At 49.9% G+C, this 15,871-nt stretch overlaps 8 protein-coding genes across 8 annotated transcripts; 6 read left to right on the forward strand and 2 right to left on the reverse strand.

The window, feature by feature from the left end:
- Positions 1 to 310: 310 nt before the first annotated feature.
- FSUBG_13426 (uncharacterized protein) lies at positions 311 to 1,744 on the forward strand (the record flags this gene model as incomplete). Its single annotated transcript, XM_036678316.1, has 1 exon — positions 311 to 1,744. One exon carries the CDS (start codon positions 311 to 313, stop codon positions 1,742 to 1,744), a length of 1,434 nt encoding a protein of 477 aa, XP_036531096.1.
- Positions 1,745 to 2,303: 559 nt separating this feature from the next.
- On the forward strand, positions 2,304 to 2,672 carry FSUBG_13427 (uncharacterized protein; the record flags this gene model as incomplete). Its single annotated transcript, XM_036678317.1, has 3 exons — positions 2,304 to 2,466; positions 2,519 to 2,605; positions 2,656 to 2,672. 3 exons carry the CDS (start codon positions 2,304 to 2,306, stop codon positions 2,670 to 2,672), a joined length of 267 nt encoding a protein of 88 aa, XP_036531097.1.
- A 771-nt stretch (positions 2,673 to 3,443) lies between these two features.
- On the forward strand, positions 3,444 to 3,857 carry FSUBG_13428 (uncharacterized protein; the record flags this gene model as incomplete). The annotated part of the gene is made up of 1 exon (XM_036678318.1): positions 3,444 to 3,857. One exon carries the CDS (start codon positions 3,444 to 3,446, stop codon positions 3,855 to 3,857), a length of 414 nt encoding a protein of 137 aa, XP_036531098.1.
- Positions 3,858 to 4,874: 1,017 nt separating this feature from the next.
- FSUBG_13429 (uncharacterized protein) lies at positions 4,875 to 5,572 on the reverse strand (the record flags this gene model as incomplete). The annotated part of the gene is made up of 2 exons (XM_036678319.1): positions 4,875 to 5,396; positions 5,447 to 5,572. 2 exons carry the CDS (start codon positions 5,570 to 5,572, stop codon positions 4,875 to 4,877), a joined length of 648 nt encoding a protein of 215 aa, XP_036531099.1.
- A 288-nt stretch (positions 5,573 to 5,860) lies between these two features.
- FSUBG_13430 (uncharacterized protein) lies at positions 5,861 to 6,599 on the forward strand (the record flags this gene model as incomplete). Its single annotated transcript, XM_036678321.1, has 2 exons — positions 5,861 to 6,092; positions 6,142 to 6,599. 2 exons carry the CDS (start codon positions 5,861 to 5,863, stop codon positions 6,597 to 6,599), a joined length of 690 nt encoding a protein of 229 aa, XP_036531100.1.
- A 2,022-nt stretch (positions 6,600 to 8,621) lies between these two features.
- On the reverse strand, positions 8,622 to 10,661 carry FSUBG_13431 (uncharacterized protein; the record flags this gene model as incomplete). Its single annotated transcript, XM_036678322.1, has 5 exons — positions 8,622 to 9,080; positions 9,137 to 9,400; positions 9,454 to 9,502; positions 9,763 to 10,307; positions 10,395 to 10,661. The coding sequence occupies 5 exons, from the start codon at positions 10,659 to 10,661 to the stop codon at positions 8,622 to 8,624; spliced, it is 1,584 nt and encodes a 527-aa protein (XP_036531101.1).
- A 521-nt stretch (positions 10,662 to 11,182) lies between these two features.
- FSUBG_13432 (uncharacterized protein) lies at positions 11,183 to 12,388 on the forward strand (the record flags this gene model as incomplete). The annotated part of the gene is made up of 1 exon (XM_036678323.1): positions 11,183 to 12,388. One exon carries the CDS (start codon positions 11,183 to 11,185, stop codon positions 12,386 to 12,388), a length of 1,206 nt encoding a protein of 401 aa, XP_036531102.1.
- Positions 12,389 to 13,657: 1,269 nt separating this feature from the next.
- Positions 13,658 to 15,838, forward strand: FSUBG_13433 (uncharacterized protein; the record flags this gene model as incomplete). Its single annotated transcript, XM_036678324.1, has 1 exon — positions 13,658 to 15,838. The coding sequence occupies one exon, from the start codon at positions 13,658 to 13,660 to the stop codon at positions 15,836 to 15,838; it is 2,181 nt and encodes a 726-aa protein (XP_036531103.1).
- Between the last annotated feature and the right edge of the window lie 33 nt (positions 15,839 to 15,871).

Below are 15,871 nucleotides of genomic sequence, written 5' to 3' on the forward strand. Positions count from 1 at the left end.
ATAGAGTAAACATGAATTACATATTTAGATTCATTAAATTGGCATTAAACATGGTCATTGTGAAAAGAATTGGGTAGATTTAGGACACTTTGATCTAAAGTGGTTCATTTTAGCACCCTTACCCAATGACAAAATACCCAAATCAGGAAGGTACGGACTTCAATCCAATGCATGCCGCGGCTTCCCACCATGTACTCAAGGAAGAATCATCTGTCACGTGTTGTCCCTCTTGCCACACTTTCTTTCAACTTACAATAATTGCAAACAGCTATCATTCTTGTTCTAACTGTGAACCCAATAGCAATCAACAATGCCGCCCTCTCAAGCACAGCCTGGAGCAGATCTTCCTGAACCCGCCAGGGCGACTGCGGAGATGCCAATGCCGGGCAATGAAGCCCAGATGGAGTTGATCGACGCTGTCTCCAGAAGCGAATCACTCTATGAGTTGTACCTGAGACTTCCTGGGCTGGCAGATGACCTTGAGAACAACCTGGTTCTCAAAGACAATGACTTTGACATAGTCAATACTGTCAGGTCCCTGAGACGGGATGAAAGCTGGCCTATGTGCGAGCTCTTGCATAGCATGTCGCCAAAGGTCATAAAGAGCATCATCCAGGGTACTGTCGCTTACGATTCCCATCCAAAGCAGAGTGCGGGACGTTCCTTGTTAAACAGCGACTTCCCCTGCTTTGAGACGCCTGTCAAAGGCAGAGACCCCCCCATCCCTGGCGTTTACGTGATTGCTTTGTATCGCAAGTTCACAGGCCACAAAGGAGAATTTCTCAATATAGCAGAGTTGAAGATGCTTATTGAAGATATGGAGGAGTATATCGAAGGTTATCGAGTGCATGCAAGGCTCTGTGCTGACATTCGAGCAGGCAGATCCAGGTCAGAGTCCGACTTGTCACGGGGTGACAAACTTGCCGTGAGACACTTCAGAGGGGTCGACCACTATGCAAACTACAAAGCCCCCCTGCCAGGTGCGACGCCACTCTTCATCAAGGATGATGGGGATGCAGCAGAGATTGAAGCCCTTGTGAGGACGTACAGGGCGATGTGCCGATCTGATCTCGACCCTACCGAGCAGGTCAGAATAAAACAGAGTCCTCTATATGTGGGTTGCTCGAATAATCTAGGCGACAGGACTCACCGTTACACACAGCCCAGTGTAAAGGGCATCAATAAGCCACTTGCGCTTACCATCTCCATCCTCAGGAGGCACAACCTGCCTGTCGAGCTCGCTGTCAAAGTGGTGCTTCGCACATGGCAGTCTGATCAACTGCCCATGGCAGAGCAGTTAATCATGACATTGGCAGGTTCTCTTGTGTATCAGCGCGGCTTCAATGCCACTGAGGGTGGTGGCACAGGTTACAAAACCGTTCGTTCTGGCGAGTCCTTCAAGGTAAATATGGAGTATGTCATGTCCCGTGTAGGATTCATCCGTCATAACTTCCGAAATACGGTGAATGAGCTCGAGGCTCGTAAGAGGTTCCTAGACAACCTTGAAGAAGTCGACGACGAGTTGACCGAAATTATCAAGACCATGACCCAGTGCAAACAGGAGCTGGAGAACCTCCCCAATAATATGAATTGGGGCGAGAAAGCCCTCGAATTGCGTGAGCTTCTGGCAAGCCTGAAGCAAGAGGGGGAAGATAGGAGAGAAGCATTGAAATTTTGGAGGCTTCTTCTCGATATCCAGAATATAGTTGTAAACGTCATGGGGGAGTCTATTGTCAGTGTATAAGTAGGGGGTAAATACAAGGTTGTTTCATAAACTCTTATAATTGTTTGACTCATGGAACGTGAAATAAACAATAGTCAAGTCATGCAACCACATCTCACTGAAATAAAGATCCAGCGAGACCGAACGAATTGATAACCTTGTAAGCCATTTAATCCTAATTGTAATTCAGTATTCCTTTCGTGTCTATGAATTCTATGGTCCATGTGGTACAAGTGGTCAAGAATGAGGCCTGGATAAGTGCCATAAGCTGCCAGTGTCAGGCACTTCCATTACTTTACCCTTTGCCAGCTTGAATCAGGCTCGTACTTTCTCACTCGCATCCCTTACGTTAGGGCAACAGTTGACGCACAACGCACAATAAGGTAATAAGCCTGAGGCCAATTTCACCTGAGCCCGGGTATATAAACCTCTCTGCTCTCCCTCTCTCCTCACTTTTCTTTTCTCTTCAACCATCAACATCACACTCGCGCCCGTGGCTGCTCGTTTTCATCTCCCATCCAAGACCAACAACCTTCCCAAGCACATCCCATTCTTCCATCAATCTTCCAACGCTTCCGCCATGTCTGCTGATCAGACCAACGACCCTGCTGTCACCCGTTTCCCCAACGGCAGTTACGGTGGTGTGACTTCTGACACTACTATTCTCTACTCCGTCGCGATGCGCAGCATGGAAGAGACTGGTGCTGAAAGTGTCACCATCCATCTCTCGGGCCATGGGCCTAGTAAGTCAAAGCTTGATCACTATGGCTTCACCATTCTAATACTGTTTGCCAGACGTTGACAACCCTACCATCTTCACCTATGAAATGGACCGCTCCGGTGCCCTCCGTTTTGTCTCTAGTCGCCCTGGTGTCCTTCCTGGTAAGTCACGCTCTTGTTTCTCGTCCCATACCCTACTAATAATAACTCAGCCAACTCCAACAACTAGTTCGACAAAGGACCTGTCGCGTGAGAATCATGGCGGAAACGATGGAGAGAGAATTTCGGGCTGGTAACGGCAAATGAAGGATCGTGGGAAAGAAAATAGTAGTTGAATCCAACCACTCACATCCCCATCATAGTTCTTGATTTTGTGACTAATGTTTGCCTTTTCCATGTGCATTTCCATGTCCTTGTTTATGCTTGACTCCCCATGCATTAATTGATTTCACTTGATTCTCATGTACGTTTGCCACAGCATTCAAATGAAGGTTGTATATTCTCAATGCACGATATCGCGACAGTACCAGGAGCCTTTGGTTGGCATGGACTCTGAACAAGACTAGCTCATTACCTGTCCCCTAAAAGACCTTCTGTCACTGCCAGTTCAGTAATTTATAAGCCCTAACATTACTTGATGTGCCACGCGAAACAAATACTGACATGTGGCCACTGTAACTCAGGGACATTTAAGCACAGACAGACCCGACAGTAAGGAGATGAACTAGAAAAGCCCTACGTGAGTTGAATTTGGATTAGTTCTAGCATTAAATGCTCTCTGCTGTTACAATAAAACATTATGTTAAAGCAAAGTCTTTACAGAACTTTCACTGTTCCACTTTGTCTCGGATCGCAAGCAGAAACCCTCCATCTTTGATCTCAGCTTTTCATGAGTCTCGCAAGTCAGTCTCCGTAAAACAATACCACAGCCCTCGCCGCAGTCTCCAAAGACAGCTCTTCTGAAACAACTCTCTCCCCAACCTCTTTGCGGTGATCGAAGATGGCTCCTCCTCACCATCGGATCAACCACAACCACCGCGACTACCGAGATCGAAGCCGAAGCTACACCTCTCGGGCTCAAACGGGTGGCTCACAGGATGAGGATGTGGTAGCCGCCCAGCGGGCAGTTGACCAAGCCATGGAACAGCAGCGCCAAGCTCAACACGCTGTTGATGAAGCGATGAAATGGCAGCGAGAGGTTCAACGTGAAGTTGATGAAGCCATAAAACGGCAACAAGAAGTTCAGCGCGAAGTTGCTCGTCTGGAAAACCGTGCAGACTCGGGTGCACATAGCCAAAGACGCCTTCATCCCAGTCCCTATGTTGCCAGCAAACGCAAAACCTCCGTTGCCCGTAATCGCAACGTACCCTCCTTTCGCCAGGCCAGCAGACCAATTGGCATCACCAAGGCTTAACAGCCATCTAGCGTTGGGCTAGGCCTCTCCAGTGACCTTGTTCCTGAGGCTGAGAGGCGCGACTTCGTGGATACTCGCTACAGGCCTGGCGGTGTAATTGTTATTACCAAGTCTCCCAGTAATGGCGAGCAGAGACGCTCTTACCACTTTCCGCCAAATCGCACTGGTAGTATGGAGGGAGTCACCTACGATATGGATAAGTTAAAAGCAGCCGGCGAGCATGTCCAGAGGACCACCGGATGCACCCGAATATCCTTCCGCGTGGAGGCCAAGGAAGAATGACGCCAAGAGCTTCATTGAAAACGAAGACGTGGTCATGAGAGTCACATCATCGGTCCCTTGAACCTCAATGCCGACAATGTCGGCATTTACCAATCGCCTTTGAAGGACACCCTTAAGGTCGGCCTACTTGCAGGATACATCAAGTATATCTGCCACCGAAACACTTGACACGTTACGCAAGCCAAACTTTAGAGGATGGCCGGGTTATAGGATAAAAGTTGATTTAATACTGTAATAATAGAGTTACTTAATCGTAATTAAATCTTTAATTTTCGTGACATGGTGGTTAAGATGCTGCCTAAAGTTGGCGTTTGTACTAAATTCTCTTTATTGAGTTTCTCATCCACGATCCTTAACTGCATGGGATCTGGATCGCAACTAAGATCAAAGACATATTCTCTTGCAGTTTGACGATCAAGGGGTACAGTCTGTATCAAAAGTCACAAGATACTCCCTCGAGGCAGACAGCTACGCAGAAATCCAGTGATTTGACAGCTGGGCAACACGTATTCATTTCACCGCATTGAATGACTAAAAAGGACCTCGAGTTCCCATCCCCCAATGCCCATTCATATCCATTGCCCCAAACTAAAATACGCCCGGTTGAGAACGCGACAGCATCGATGTTCCCAACGCTCGTAGCTGCCAGGGACGATACGCATCTTATTTGTGTCAGAAGATTACTGCGGAATGGAAACTGTTGAACCTACCATGAAATGGTTGCAAGAGATAAAGTCACTCTGGTTCCTCCTTTTTGACCTGGAGCAGAGGCGTCTGCGGCGGCAACGGATGCTGTCGAGAGAAACCACCAGCCTGGGAAGGCCGAGATGCCGGACGCTCGATCACCGGTCGAGAAGCTCTCACCATTCTGATGACGTGCTCCTCAGGGGGGGAAACATTGGGCTCCACCATGTCTCGGGCAAGCCCACGATCCACGTCGTCTCTGGGGCGGTAGCCAAGGTTGGATGTGATCCGGACAGGGCAGCCATCTTTCTTGGCTTTGGTAACAGCCTCATCGTCTTTGTACGAAAACTGGTAAATGATCTCCTTTCCCTGACCGTGCATCTTCATCACCCGAAAACGGTCAAGGACATCTCTTTCGTCATCGGTCACTCCCCAACCTCCACCCCTGGGACACGCCGCAAAAAACCTGCTCTGCGTTGCGATCGGGGTCGGGTTCATGTCTGTCAACTCCAGGATCGGCCCCTGGTCGGTGGTGTACTCTCGGAGTTCGCACTCGGATGAGATCGGCAGATGCTTCCTGTTGTTAGTTTGATAGCCATGATACGCTTAGTGGCACAACTCACCTCATTCAAGACATGGACATTGTCCTGGTGGTTCTCAGTTTCTCTGTTGTTGTCTTGACGCTGTGGGCGGTGACGGTGGTAGTCAGGACGTCGATCCCGTCGTTGTCGTCGACTACTGCGAGGCATGGTGGGCGTGATGATGAGAGAAAAAATTGAGAATTTGGGTTGCGATGTGGCTTTAGAGTGTGTATCGACAAAAGGTCTGTCGGTCTGTCACTGTTTGGGATGAGTGTCAGAATAATTGACAGGCCAGCACCCGCTTCTGGCCAGTGAATCATCCTGCGTTAGGTCAGCACAACGCCCGAACCAAGACAATTTCCTCCCGCCTAAATTTCTCCCGCACCTGAATCCGAGACCTTTCTCTTCTTCCACATCACATCGCGTCGCCGCACGTTTCTTCACAAGCTTTCCACCATGCCCAAGATCACTCTCGACTCGGCGGATATCAACCCGCCTGATACTGATGCTCGCCGACAGTACATGAATGTTTTCTTTGGAAAGCTTCCCATCTCGCGTGATCTCATACAGGAGGCACGTGTCTCGGCCGTCGTGCTTCAGACCAAGCATCTTGCTGGGCGGGGGCTCTGTGAAGTCAGTGAGGTTTACTTTGAGTATCATGTCGATGTCACCATGTGGGAGCTTATCGGTAAGTATCACTGGCACTTCCATACTTTGGTTCATGCTAACTACTCTAGTGAAACGCCTCATGATCAGCAAGAACAACCCATGGCCTTGGAATGTTTCACTGGATGAGAACGACCTGTCGCAGGGCGCCCGGCCAGTTTTCAGGGAGTGGTGGCAGTATCAGGCCGATCGTCGCTCGCACCAAGGTCCTGCCCCTCAATCCCATGCTGAGACTGAGCAAATGGCTTTTGAAGCATTCCAGAGAGCCAAAGAATTCGATCTTGAGGGCTTACGTCTCAACCTCATCGCCAGGCAGTGGCCTTCCGAGGGTGAGACACCGCCCCGGGACTTCTACAGCGACAGACCTCAGATATCTGGCGGCCGTATTCGCGCGAATGATCCCAGTGATCTCCCACACGCCTCAGATGGTTGCTTTGTTGCCCCAAGGCTAAACCAGAGTGCCTCCTGGACCCAGCCTACAAAGCTCGAGGACACAGAGGTTGGCCGAAAGATCATGGATAGATTATAGAGCGGCGACCATCAATGTATAACGATCTCTGTTCCTCATCTGCATCTGCATGACCCCATACAGGGCAACTGGACCTATCACCGTATGTCGTTCGAAGTCGTCATTAGTGCCATACTAGCGTTGCTGTAGGAAGACAATCCTCCTCCGACGGATCCATATTGCAGCACTTGGGCCTCGGATGCCAGACATGAAAGAAGCTCAGCTGTGAGCCACGAGAGTTCGGTGACGGTGATATTCGAGTATTGGAGAACGAGTTTCCTTCTCAATCTCTGCAGTTTGGTCTATCGGGTTGTACCTGCAGCTCAAGGGCGAGAACAGTTGAAAGATAGACAATCACAATAGAAGTCTTCGGAGTTGCACAGTATCAAAAGCGTGAATGGAGTCATTGCCTAGGTAGTGCTTGCATTGAGGTTTTCAGTTCAACTTCATGAAAGTAGTACAGAGTTTGCGAAACAGACCAATTGATAGTCGTTTAGCTATGGTGAAATAGACAAAGACACAACACTTGACCCACGTAAATTCACCCCAGGTGAGTAAGATGCCTACAAACACCAGCAAACTAGTTCGCAGCTACGCAGTTTTCACTGTCACATTGATTGAACCGCCTTTGCGCAGCGGTCAAGAAGATCCACCCATTCTGATGCAGTGTTCCTTTGGGTGAGAAGCGCGGTATTCAACCATGTCTTCTATAAATCCACGATCCGTGTAGTCTCTGATCCAGATTCTCATAGGCAAGGTCCCCCCTGATAGAATGTTTCGAGATCGATGCTAGCAAACACAAACTCTAAGGTATACGCTAATAGCCGATGAGGAAACGCCTTGGAGCTCCGTAGTCGTAGGATTCCTCACAGTAATGCACATGCATTGACTGCTCTCCATGATCCCTAGGGCCAAACTCCCAAAGACGAGTTCCGCGATCTAACTTCTGAGCGTAATTAATATCCCTTTCCTCTGCGACAACTCTGCAGATTCCATTTCAGGGAAGCATGGAAAAGAATCTCTCCTTAGGCAGAACCTGGACCATGCTTGCCAACTCCGGCAGAGGCTCATTCTCGGTAATATACTCCTGAAGTTCAGACTCGGCTGGATGCTGTAGACCTTTTGGCTTCTCCTTGTTAATTGGAAGTTCAAGGTACTCTTTGTGCAGTCAGGCACTACTCACTTGATCTTAGACGCGAATACTACCCTCTGATGTTGGGTGGATGTTGTGTGCGGTGGCGTTGATTTTCGGGGCGTCGATCTTGATGCTCTCGTCTACGGCGATGCGTAGTGGGCGTGATGATCAAAGGACGAAGTAGATAGGCAGTTTGATGTGAATTGTGCTGTTGACAAAGGGCTCTGCGCTTTGTTTCTGTGTTACTGGCATAAAATCCCCTTCACATTCCTCGATATACTGAGGCAAACGATGCCGGTGCGTAATCTGAGCCTGGAGCTAAGTGCTTGCCTTAATTCTCCCGGTGTGTGGGTCCTCCTCGCACTTCCGAGCTTTGACTTCCTTGAACATCTTCAGTAAGGATCACGTCTGTTGTCTCTTGGCTTTTCTTCGCCTCACTTCTTTGATACCCATACGCATCCCACACCTCCGTCAAAGCATCCAGCATTGCTACCATGTCTTCCAGTGACAACAACCCTTCGAGTCACACCTCCCAAGCCTTTCACGGCTGAGATTCCATGTACCAGGATGCCTTGAGATACATGGACGAGACTGGCACTGACTCTGTGACTGCGTGTGTTTGCGTCTCTCGACCAGGTGTATTTCAGCTTCTGGTTATAGGTACAATACTTATCCTCTTCTCAGGAAGATCCCACTGTGATGATCATGATCTACAGCGTAGGTGCCTTTCGTTTCTTCGAACCCCTTGACGATTTCTATGGCACGTGGATCAACACTGTTATTTCGAATACATGCAGCTAAGATAACGTTTTAAGTTATACTAATGTAGCTAATTACACAGACTCAATGTCCTCTTCCATGGGCTCGGCATCGATTGTTTTCTGCAAGATTCTAACGTCGTTGCGAGGCTACCAAGGATTTGTTCCCAGCTCAGGACTTCCGGGGGCGATGAAGGTGGCTTCAGGAAGGCTAGACCTTTCCGGATAGCTCTGTACAACGTCACCTGATGCTTCCCTCGCTCGACGCAGCTGAGTCAATTCAGACCGCATATCATCCAGCTGCTGCTTCATATTGAGCATGAGCTCTCTTTGTTCTTGTTGGCCTTTCTGCATGAGATCATTCTGCTCCTTGACACCCTTGACAAAGAGGTCTTGCAGATGCTTCTGACCGTCCCGCAACTCCTTGTTCTCTTTCCTGAGCTCTGATAGCTCCGAAAGCATCTCCTTTTCTTGTAGGGAGGCATACGGTACCAGCCCGAAATTCTCTCTCCATCGATTCCGCCATGGTTCTTGACAGGTACTTTGTCGAACTAGTTGTCGGGGTTGGCCGCCGAGTCCAGAGGTGGACGCCACACTTGGCACCAGAACCTTCAAAACTGTCAAGACTGACAATCTCACTATTGGGGCACCTCATCATGGTTAACCCGAACAGTTTCAAAAGCAGCTGCAAGTGTCACGAGAACATTATGCCCTGAGCGGCGTTCAACCAACCACTCACCCAGCAGCCGATTTGGGACCGTTGTCCAATGGACGAGCGCACTGGTGCTTCCTGAGACCCTATGCATATGATGGTTGATGCCCGAGATAGCATCCTCGCCAGAAGTAGCAATGAGTTGTGCTATATCCAGTAGGTTGGTGACCTCGTCCGCGAATGGACGGATATCAACGCCGATCCATGTGGCGAGTGCCTGCAGTATATACATTAGTTCATAATTGCAACGAGAGTCAGAAGACAACTTACAAAAGGCAAATAGATGTGTCCCGCAAGTAGGCCGGCATTAGGGGTATTCCTTCAAAGGCGAGTGGCAAAGAAGAATGAGAAATGGAGAGAGGCCGGACTGGGAGTTCCCCTTATAGCTGTCTGGCTGGGTCTCGAAATCCTTCTCCAGGACGCAATGGACTGCCATGATTCGCCCTTACCTCTCACGGAGGCTGGGGCATGACTGAAGCTGTCTCGGGGATCGCCACTGTCGGTCAATCAAAGGCGGTGGTCTCTCAAATCGAGGGGGTTATGAGGAAGACAGGCGTGCAGAGGGCCTGGGCCATCTACTCTTCTTCGTCGGAGAAACCGTATGTCTGCCAGCTAGGCATATCTTTCGAGAGATTCGACATGTCGCTTGGGCGGCGGGGCCAAGGGAGCTCCTCAATCTTCCAGTAGCGCAAATAGACGTCCTCCAGGCGTTGCATTACCAAATCCTTGGGCAATTTGGATTCGTCGCCGGTTCTGCCGAACTCTTCCTGGATCTCATGGATGGTTCTGGCTTTGTAGAGATCCTCGGCAAAGGTCAATCGCCAAGGGAACCCCGTCGGGGCAGGGAGGTCTTTGGTCTCCTCTGATACCAAGAAATCGTGCAGATAAACACACCAACACCGGTGGGTGGATAGCTGCGGTTTGCCAGCACGATCCGTGACAAGCAGCTTAACCTTGGCTGCCAGGCCCAGCTTCTTGAAAGACGGGCACGCATCGGTGAAGTGGTCTTTGGTCTTGCAGAAGACGCAGACCCAGATTGCGCCATGCTCAGCCGTGACGCAGTTAGCCAAGAGATGGCCGTCTCCTCCACAGTTTGCACAGAGCTTGTTGTGGGATATACCAGCCTGACTGGCAGTCTAGCCTTGAGGGCGGGAAGTTCTCCTTTTAACGGGGGTGGTAATCCTCTCATTCAGAGGCTGCGACGGAGTTACCGTGATGGGGATGACAGCACTGGTAGACCTCGCCAGGTCGTATCTGTGTCTTCTGGCCTCAGCTTGGGCCATGCGATCCGAGTATGGGTCGATCGAAGAGATGAGTCCGGTAGTGTCGGAAAGTGCCTGAGACGTACGGGAGGTTTGAGTGGCATATTCTGCGTTGTCGAGTCTGCCCGCCAGATTCTCATCGTTGCCGTGATTGACCTGGTGCATTGCAAAACCATCACGGTCATGCTGCTTCTTTTCCTGTCGGGTAGGAGACATCGTGAATCACCGAGTGAGAAAATAAAGGATCTTCTAAAGAAAAGTTGTCGCGTTGTTCGCCGGTGAATGATTTCGTGATGGCGTTGAGGAAAGATTTGTCCTATCGTCCCTTGCGCGTGGTGAAGTTGGGCGATGAAGTACCAAACCAGGTTGAAGTGAATTATTCTGTGACGTGATGTGTAAAGAGAAAAGAAATCTTGGTGTACTCTAAGAGGTTATGTCACCTCTGTGAGGTCCGTGACCCATAAGGCATGACGGGTCTCTAAGAAGAATTCTGGTTAAGCGCCATGGTCTGCCAGTGCCAGACACTCCATCACTTCACCCTCGATCAACCTCTGTTTCACAAGGGCCACCCTACTGGAAGTCCCCTGAGCACAAGCCAGTTTCGCAAGCTAAAGAAAATTCTCTTCGAGGCTCGAGTGAAAACAAAACATCCACAACGCATCGCCATCTGAATCACAAACCAAGCACAAAGCGACTTTTCTTCTTTTAAAAAACAAAAGCCTTTACAGTGATTCACGATGCCTCCATCACGAACCAACAAGAACAACGATCAGGATCGACGGGATCGTCGTCCTGGTCCTCTAAGCCGACCTCCTGAGCGCACTAGTGCGAGGGATAAGTCGACTCAGCGAGAAATGGTAGAGGTCGGATCTGCGAGCCGCATCTCTCAACCAACACGGGGGCTCTCTTCGACCCCACGAGGAGACCGCCGTGGTCGAGGCCGGGGCGGATATGCTGGTGTGGGTGGAAGAGGTGGTCACTCTTCAAACAGGCCCAGTAGCTCTACGCGCTGGAACCAGTCTCAGCCCGAGCCAGAGACTGTGTACAAGCACACCGACACGGCCCTGATGACTCGTGTGTGTGCCGCGGACGGAATGTTCGCCACCAAACTCACTCCTACGGGACTTGGTGGTGGCCACGGCAACAACTGGTTCGCCAAAACCCCCGACAAGGGTTACTGGATTCGTTCAGAAACGGGAACGGGAGTTGACGCGATGCTCCAGCGTCTGAAGCGCGATAATCCCGAAGCCACCGGCTTCAATATCACAGCTTCGTGCATCATTCCCGACAAGTTCGAGGCTATCGACCGAGACCATACTCAGAAGATAGTCATGAACAACGACTTCCGGGACAAGGACGGCAAGCCAGCCGGCCTCTTCGGTACAGGCATTCAACCTCTAAGTGAGAGGAAACCTGTCCCCAAAGGAGCTTGCGAGCTGTGCGGCAGCAAGAAGCACTTGTTGTCTGACTGCATCGAAAGAGGTTTCAAGGGTCAGGTGAGTGGCTGCAGTATCTGCAACAGCCGCTCACATTACGTTGATTCTTGCGACCACTTCAACTCAATGTCCTTGCTAGAGAAGGTCCAGACTCTCGTTCAGAAGCGAGCGAACAGGCCTCCTATGAAAACTTCAACGCCCTGGTGGAGATACCTCCACTCGTTCTGCAGCGGCGAGGAATTCGTCCCGAACGTCGTGGTGGATTTCCCCTGGTCCAAGCCGTTCTGCGAGAAGAAGGGCTCCAAGGGCATGAAGAAGATCCAGCAAGACTTCGACGCCAACCCTGACGGGTACAAGTTCGAGCGTGATCCGAAGTTGTCGACCTTTCGCCAGGTGTCCGATACTTACTGGGAATCAAGCGGATTGCCTTGGCCCGAGGTCCTCGGCCCTCGCATCAAATCTGAGGACGTCGGCGGGCAGGTCATCAAGACTGAGCCGGAGGCTTGAATGGTAAGTTCTATTGAGTATTTCTAGACCAACTCTGACAGTATGCAGTTAAAACGCCGATGAATTACTACCACGGCAAAGACGATGAGCAGTTTCGGGACATTGGTGAGGGACGATGAACGGCACGGGTGGTACCAGGAGGAAATGGGTTGATAAACATTTGGTTCATGCATCAATGGAAAGCTGTCGTCTCTCAGTACATATCTGCCTTTGATCGAGCGAATAAAGTGTTTCCATGAACGACTGATCGCGTAAAAATTTGTAACAAATGTCTTTGACCTCCAAAAGTCGGAGGCAATCTGGGCAGTTGTGAAGATTAGATTAATCAACCCGTACACGAAACACGCTCTCGTCTACCGTGATGTGTGTCTCCAATGCAGATCTCGTCATTGTCTCAGGTTTGGGAGACTTGTTGAAGTTCAGATTGCCCCAACAAAATCGGGTCCGGGCACATGAGATTATGGTCAATACAGATACTCGCCACAAGGCACCTTGATTCCGATAGCTTCACTAGATCATCTGGAATTCCAAATAGCAGAGGCTGCCAGTGTGTATGTGTTGGCAAAGTCTTCAGGATAACCTCATGTGCTTAGACACCGCTCGGGACCCTTCTTTTGGGTGATGTGTTTATGAGACCTTTTACTTCCACTCGCCGTTGTGAATGCCGACAATGTCGGATTTCATTACCCAGTGGAGTCTTGTGACCCCGAACATGGAAAAGGAATCAATGAGGTGACGGCTCTTTTTGGAGGGTCTCTCCAGTCCATCTCGCAAAGTTGCTGCCGTCCAAGGGATGATATCTTTAGTACGTTTCTCTGTTGCGAAATTTGCGTGAACAGGTGTAATATCGACATCGAATATGAGCTACAGTTTTCTAGACAGCAATCACCTTTCACTTGAGAATGTACATTACCGTGGAGACGCTGAAAACGTCCCATCTTCACATTGAAAGACGTTTTTTTTGCTTTGCCTGAGTTTGTATGAATCAAAATCTTACTGTAAACCACGGTCTTTAGCAATCTCCAATGTAGCCTGAGGACATCTACTACACAAGAATGGTAATCTGGCAGTTAAGTAGCATTTCATTACATCAAACAAGTCTACCGCCTAATTAACCGAACATTTAGCGGCCTGTGTTAACACCTCTCGCATCGGCCTTTGTCATTTAATTTCAACCCACAACTTCCATCACAGCCACCACCAAGCAGAACACTGTACGCAACACAGCACTAACTCGCGGTCTCTTGTTAACAAGTCAATATAGGAAAAATGTCTACTCCCGTGCTCTCAGAGCTTCAAAAGTTCCTCAAGCCTATTGTCGACTTCGCCGAGTCAACCGATGACTCTGACGAGTCGAGCGATGAGGATGGAGGCAACGTGCGCTTCGGCCACATCCAGATACCTCCTTACCGTCTTGGTAAGGTGAGTCTGTTGGAGTCAGTGCGACAGATATCCATGAAAGCGAATCGCTTCAACGCTGAAATGATATTTGTTGTTTCTGCTAGAGAAAAGGAGTTGGGGATCGGAGTGAAGGATGACGGCAAGGTCACTCCCGTGATATTGACGTTTTCTGAGCTCATCGATGCCCTCAGAGCCTCCAAGAAGGGTGCGAGAAATGGCCAATGGGTCACTGCACCAAAACCGCCCTGGAAAAAGGGTCAAGCACTCCCGATCGAAGTTGTTTTGGTCATTTGCCTCGACCCTCTCATGCCCGCAGATTGCGCTTTGTGTCTGCTAGGCGCAGTGAGGTGGGCAATTGATCAAGCCTCCAGCTGGGATCAAACCGACATTCGTGTCCTGACTTTGTCAGCTGAGAAGGAGTTCAACTTCCTTTCTGAGGTTGTGTCTTTCCTAGCGCCCGACAAGCAGGTAGCGAGTGTTGATCTATCTGTCCGTGGCCCGCAAGACGGAACCTCAGGGTCTTGGATCATTGTGCAGCCTGGTCCCGGTGGCTATGCTGGCCGTATATTGGAGAAGCTTCGAGCAGGAACAGACTGTCGACGTCTCATCCTTTCATTCGATGAGAGGTTGCGTGAGCAGTTCGAACAACAGATGAGAGACACCGAGAAACCAACGGTAGAGTTCCGTACAGTCGAGGCTACTGTCAGTGTCGATCCTCTTCTTCACCTCGAGCGCTCGGAACAGGGACCGAAGATTCTCTTCATAACCTTCCAGGGCGAGGTGCCGTTCCTTCCACTGCAAATCCAAAACTTTGATGAGCTTTACCTGGTCTTGGGTACCAGTGGAATATTTAAGAAAGCCTGGGATGAAATCAGTCGCCAGGTCATTAACCTAGCTCACTGGGCTTCAATGGGGGACCGCCGTCTCCAGTCCTGGTGGGCTAGTCAGCCATCGATCCCGACGAGGATCGTCTACACCGCTGGCGTGCCGCTGGAACAATTCCTACAGGGAGGAGGATCTCGGCTCCGTCTAGTTGAAAATGCCCAGCTTGGCGGATTCATCGCGTCACTAGCTGACATTGCCTCTTGGGGCATTGATCCTGGCGCGGCACTTGATTGCTTTGTTCGTCAGTCTCAGAGGGCTCAGGAGATGTCGCTCAGACTTCATACTCAGCGTCTGATCACAGAGTCCGGACTGGATCTGGCAGATAAAGAGGCAGAGGTCTTTAGAGCGGTTGTCTCTCTGTTGGGGTATGACCATCGCCTAGCCCTGTTCGTAGCCCTTAACTGTAGACCCGAGGTTCGTCGAGTCAAGGTGCAACTTGCTGCTATGCTAAAGTATAGTACGAATCAGGTGGTCTTGATACATGAGAGTGTATTCAATGACAGAAAAAAGTACAACACCGTTCTTCGTGGCTGTCATGGTCTTGGTAGCTCAATGGCTCGGCAAGGAACCATGTGGCTGAATCTTGGCCTATTGAAGCGCCATCAAAAAATGGTCGAACAGCAGAATGAAGACGGTGCACCCGAGGATACTCTTTCAGACCTTGTGAGAGTTTTTCCGGACAAAGTATCGCTCATTGGCACAGAGATTGGCGAGATTTTGGATCGCCTCGTCAAGCTCGGTGTCAGTGTTGATAATACCGTGTCTGTGGCACAAGAGACGAACCAATTGAGCTCAGAGGCAATGGAGGAGATATCCGATCACCTTGTCAGTGCTTTTACTCATAATCTCGTCGTCACTGAGAACTTTAGTCCAGATGAGCAGGATGCCCCCCGTCTTTCCCATAAGGTCATGTCTACTTGGTTAGGCTTGACACAGGCTGGACGGGCACGGCTCATCAACATCAACTCCTACTTGAAGAAAGAAAAGGCTTGTGGGTTCGGCATCTCTTGCGACTTTGACAGGAATAAGGAGGGACACCACTTTTTTAATGATTGGACATACATCCCAGGCATTACTGTTGCCAAATGGCGATCCCAATTCGAGTCGGATGTGACATTTTACGAAATCCTCAACACAGATGTTGAGCGGGAAGGGAATGTTTAGTTTTGGGATGCGAATACAAACTACTTATTATCT

This window comes from Fusarium subglutinans (genome assembly GCF_013396075.1).
Source record: "Fusarium subglutinans strain NRRL 66333 chromosome Unknown NRRL66333_c0000342, whole genome shotgun sequence".
NCBI lineage: Eukaryota > Fungi > Ascomycota > Sordariomycetes > Hypocreales > Nectriaceae > Fusarium > Fusarium subglutinans.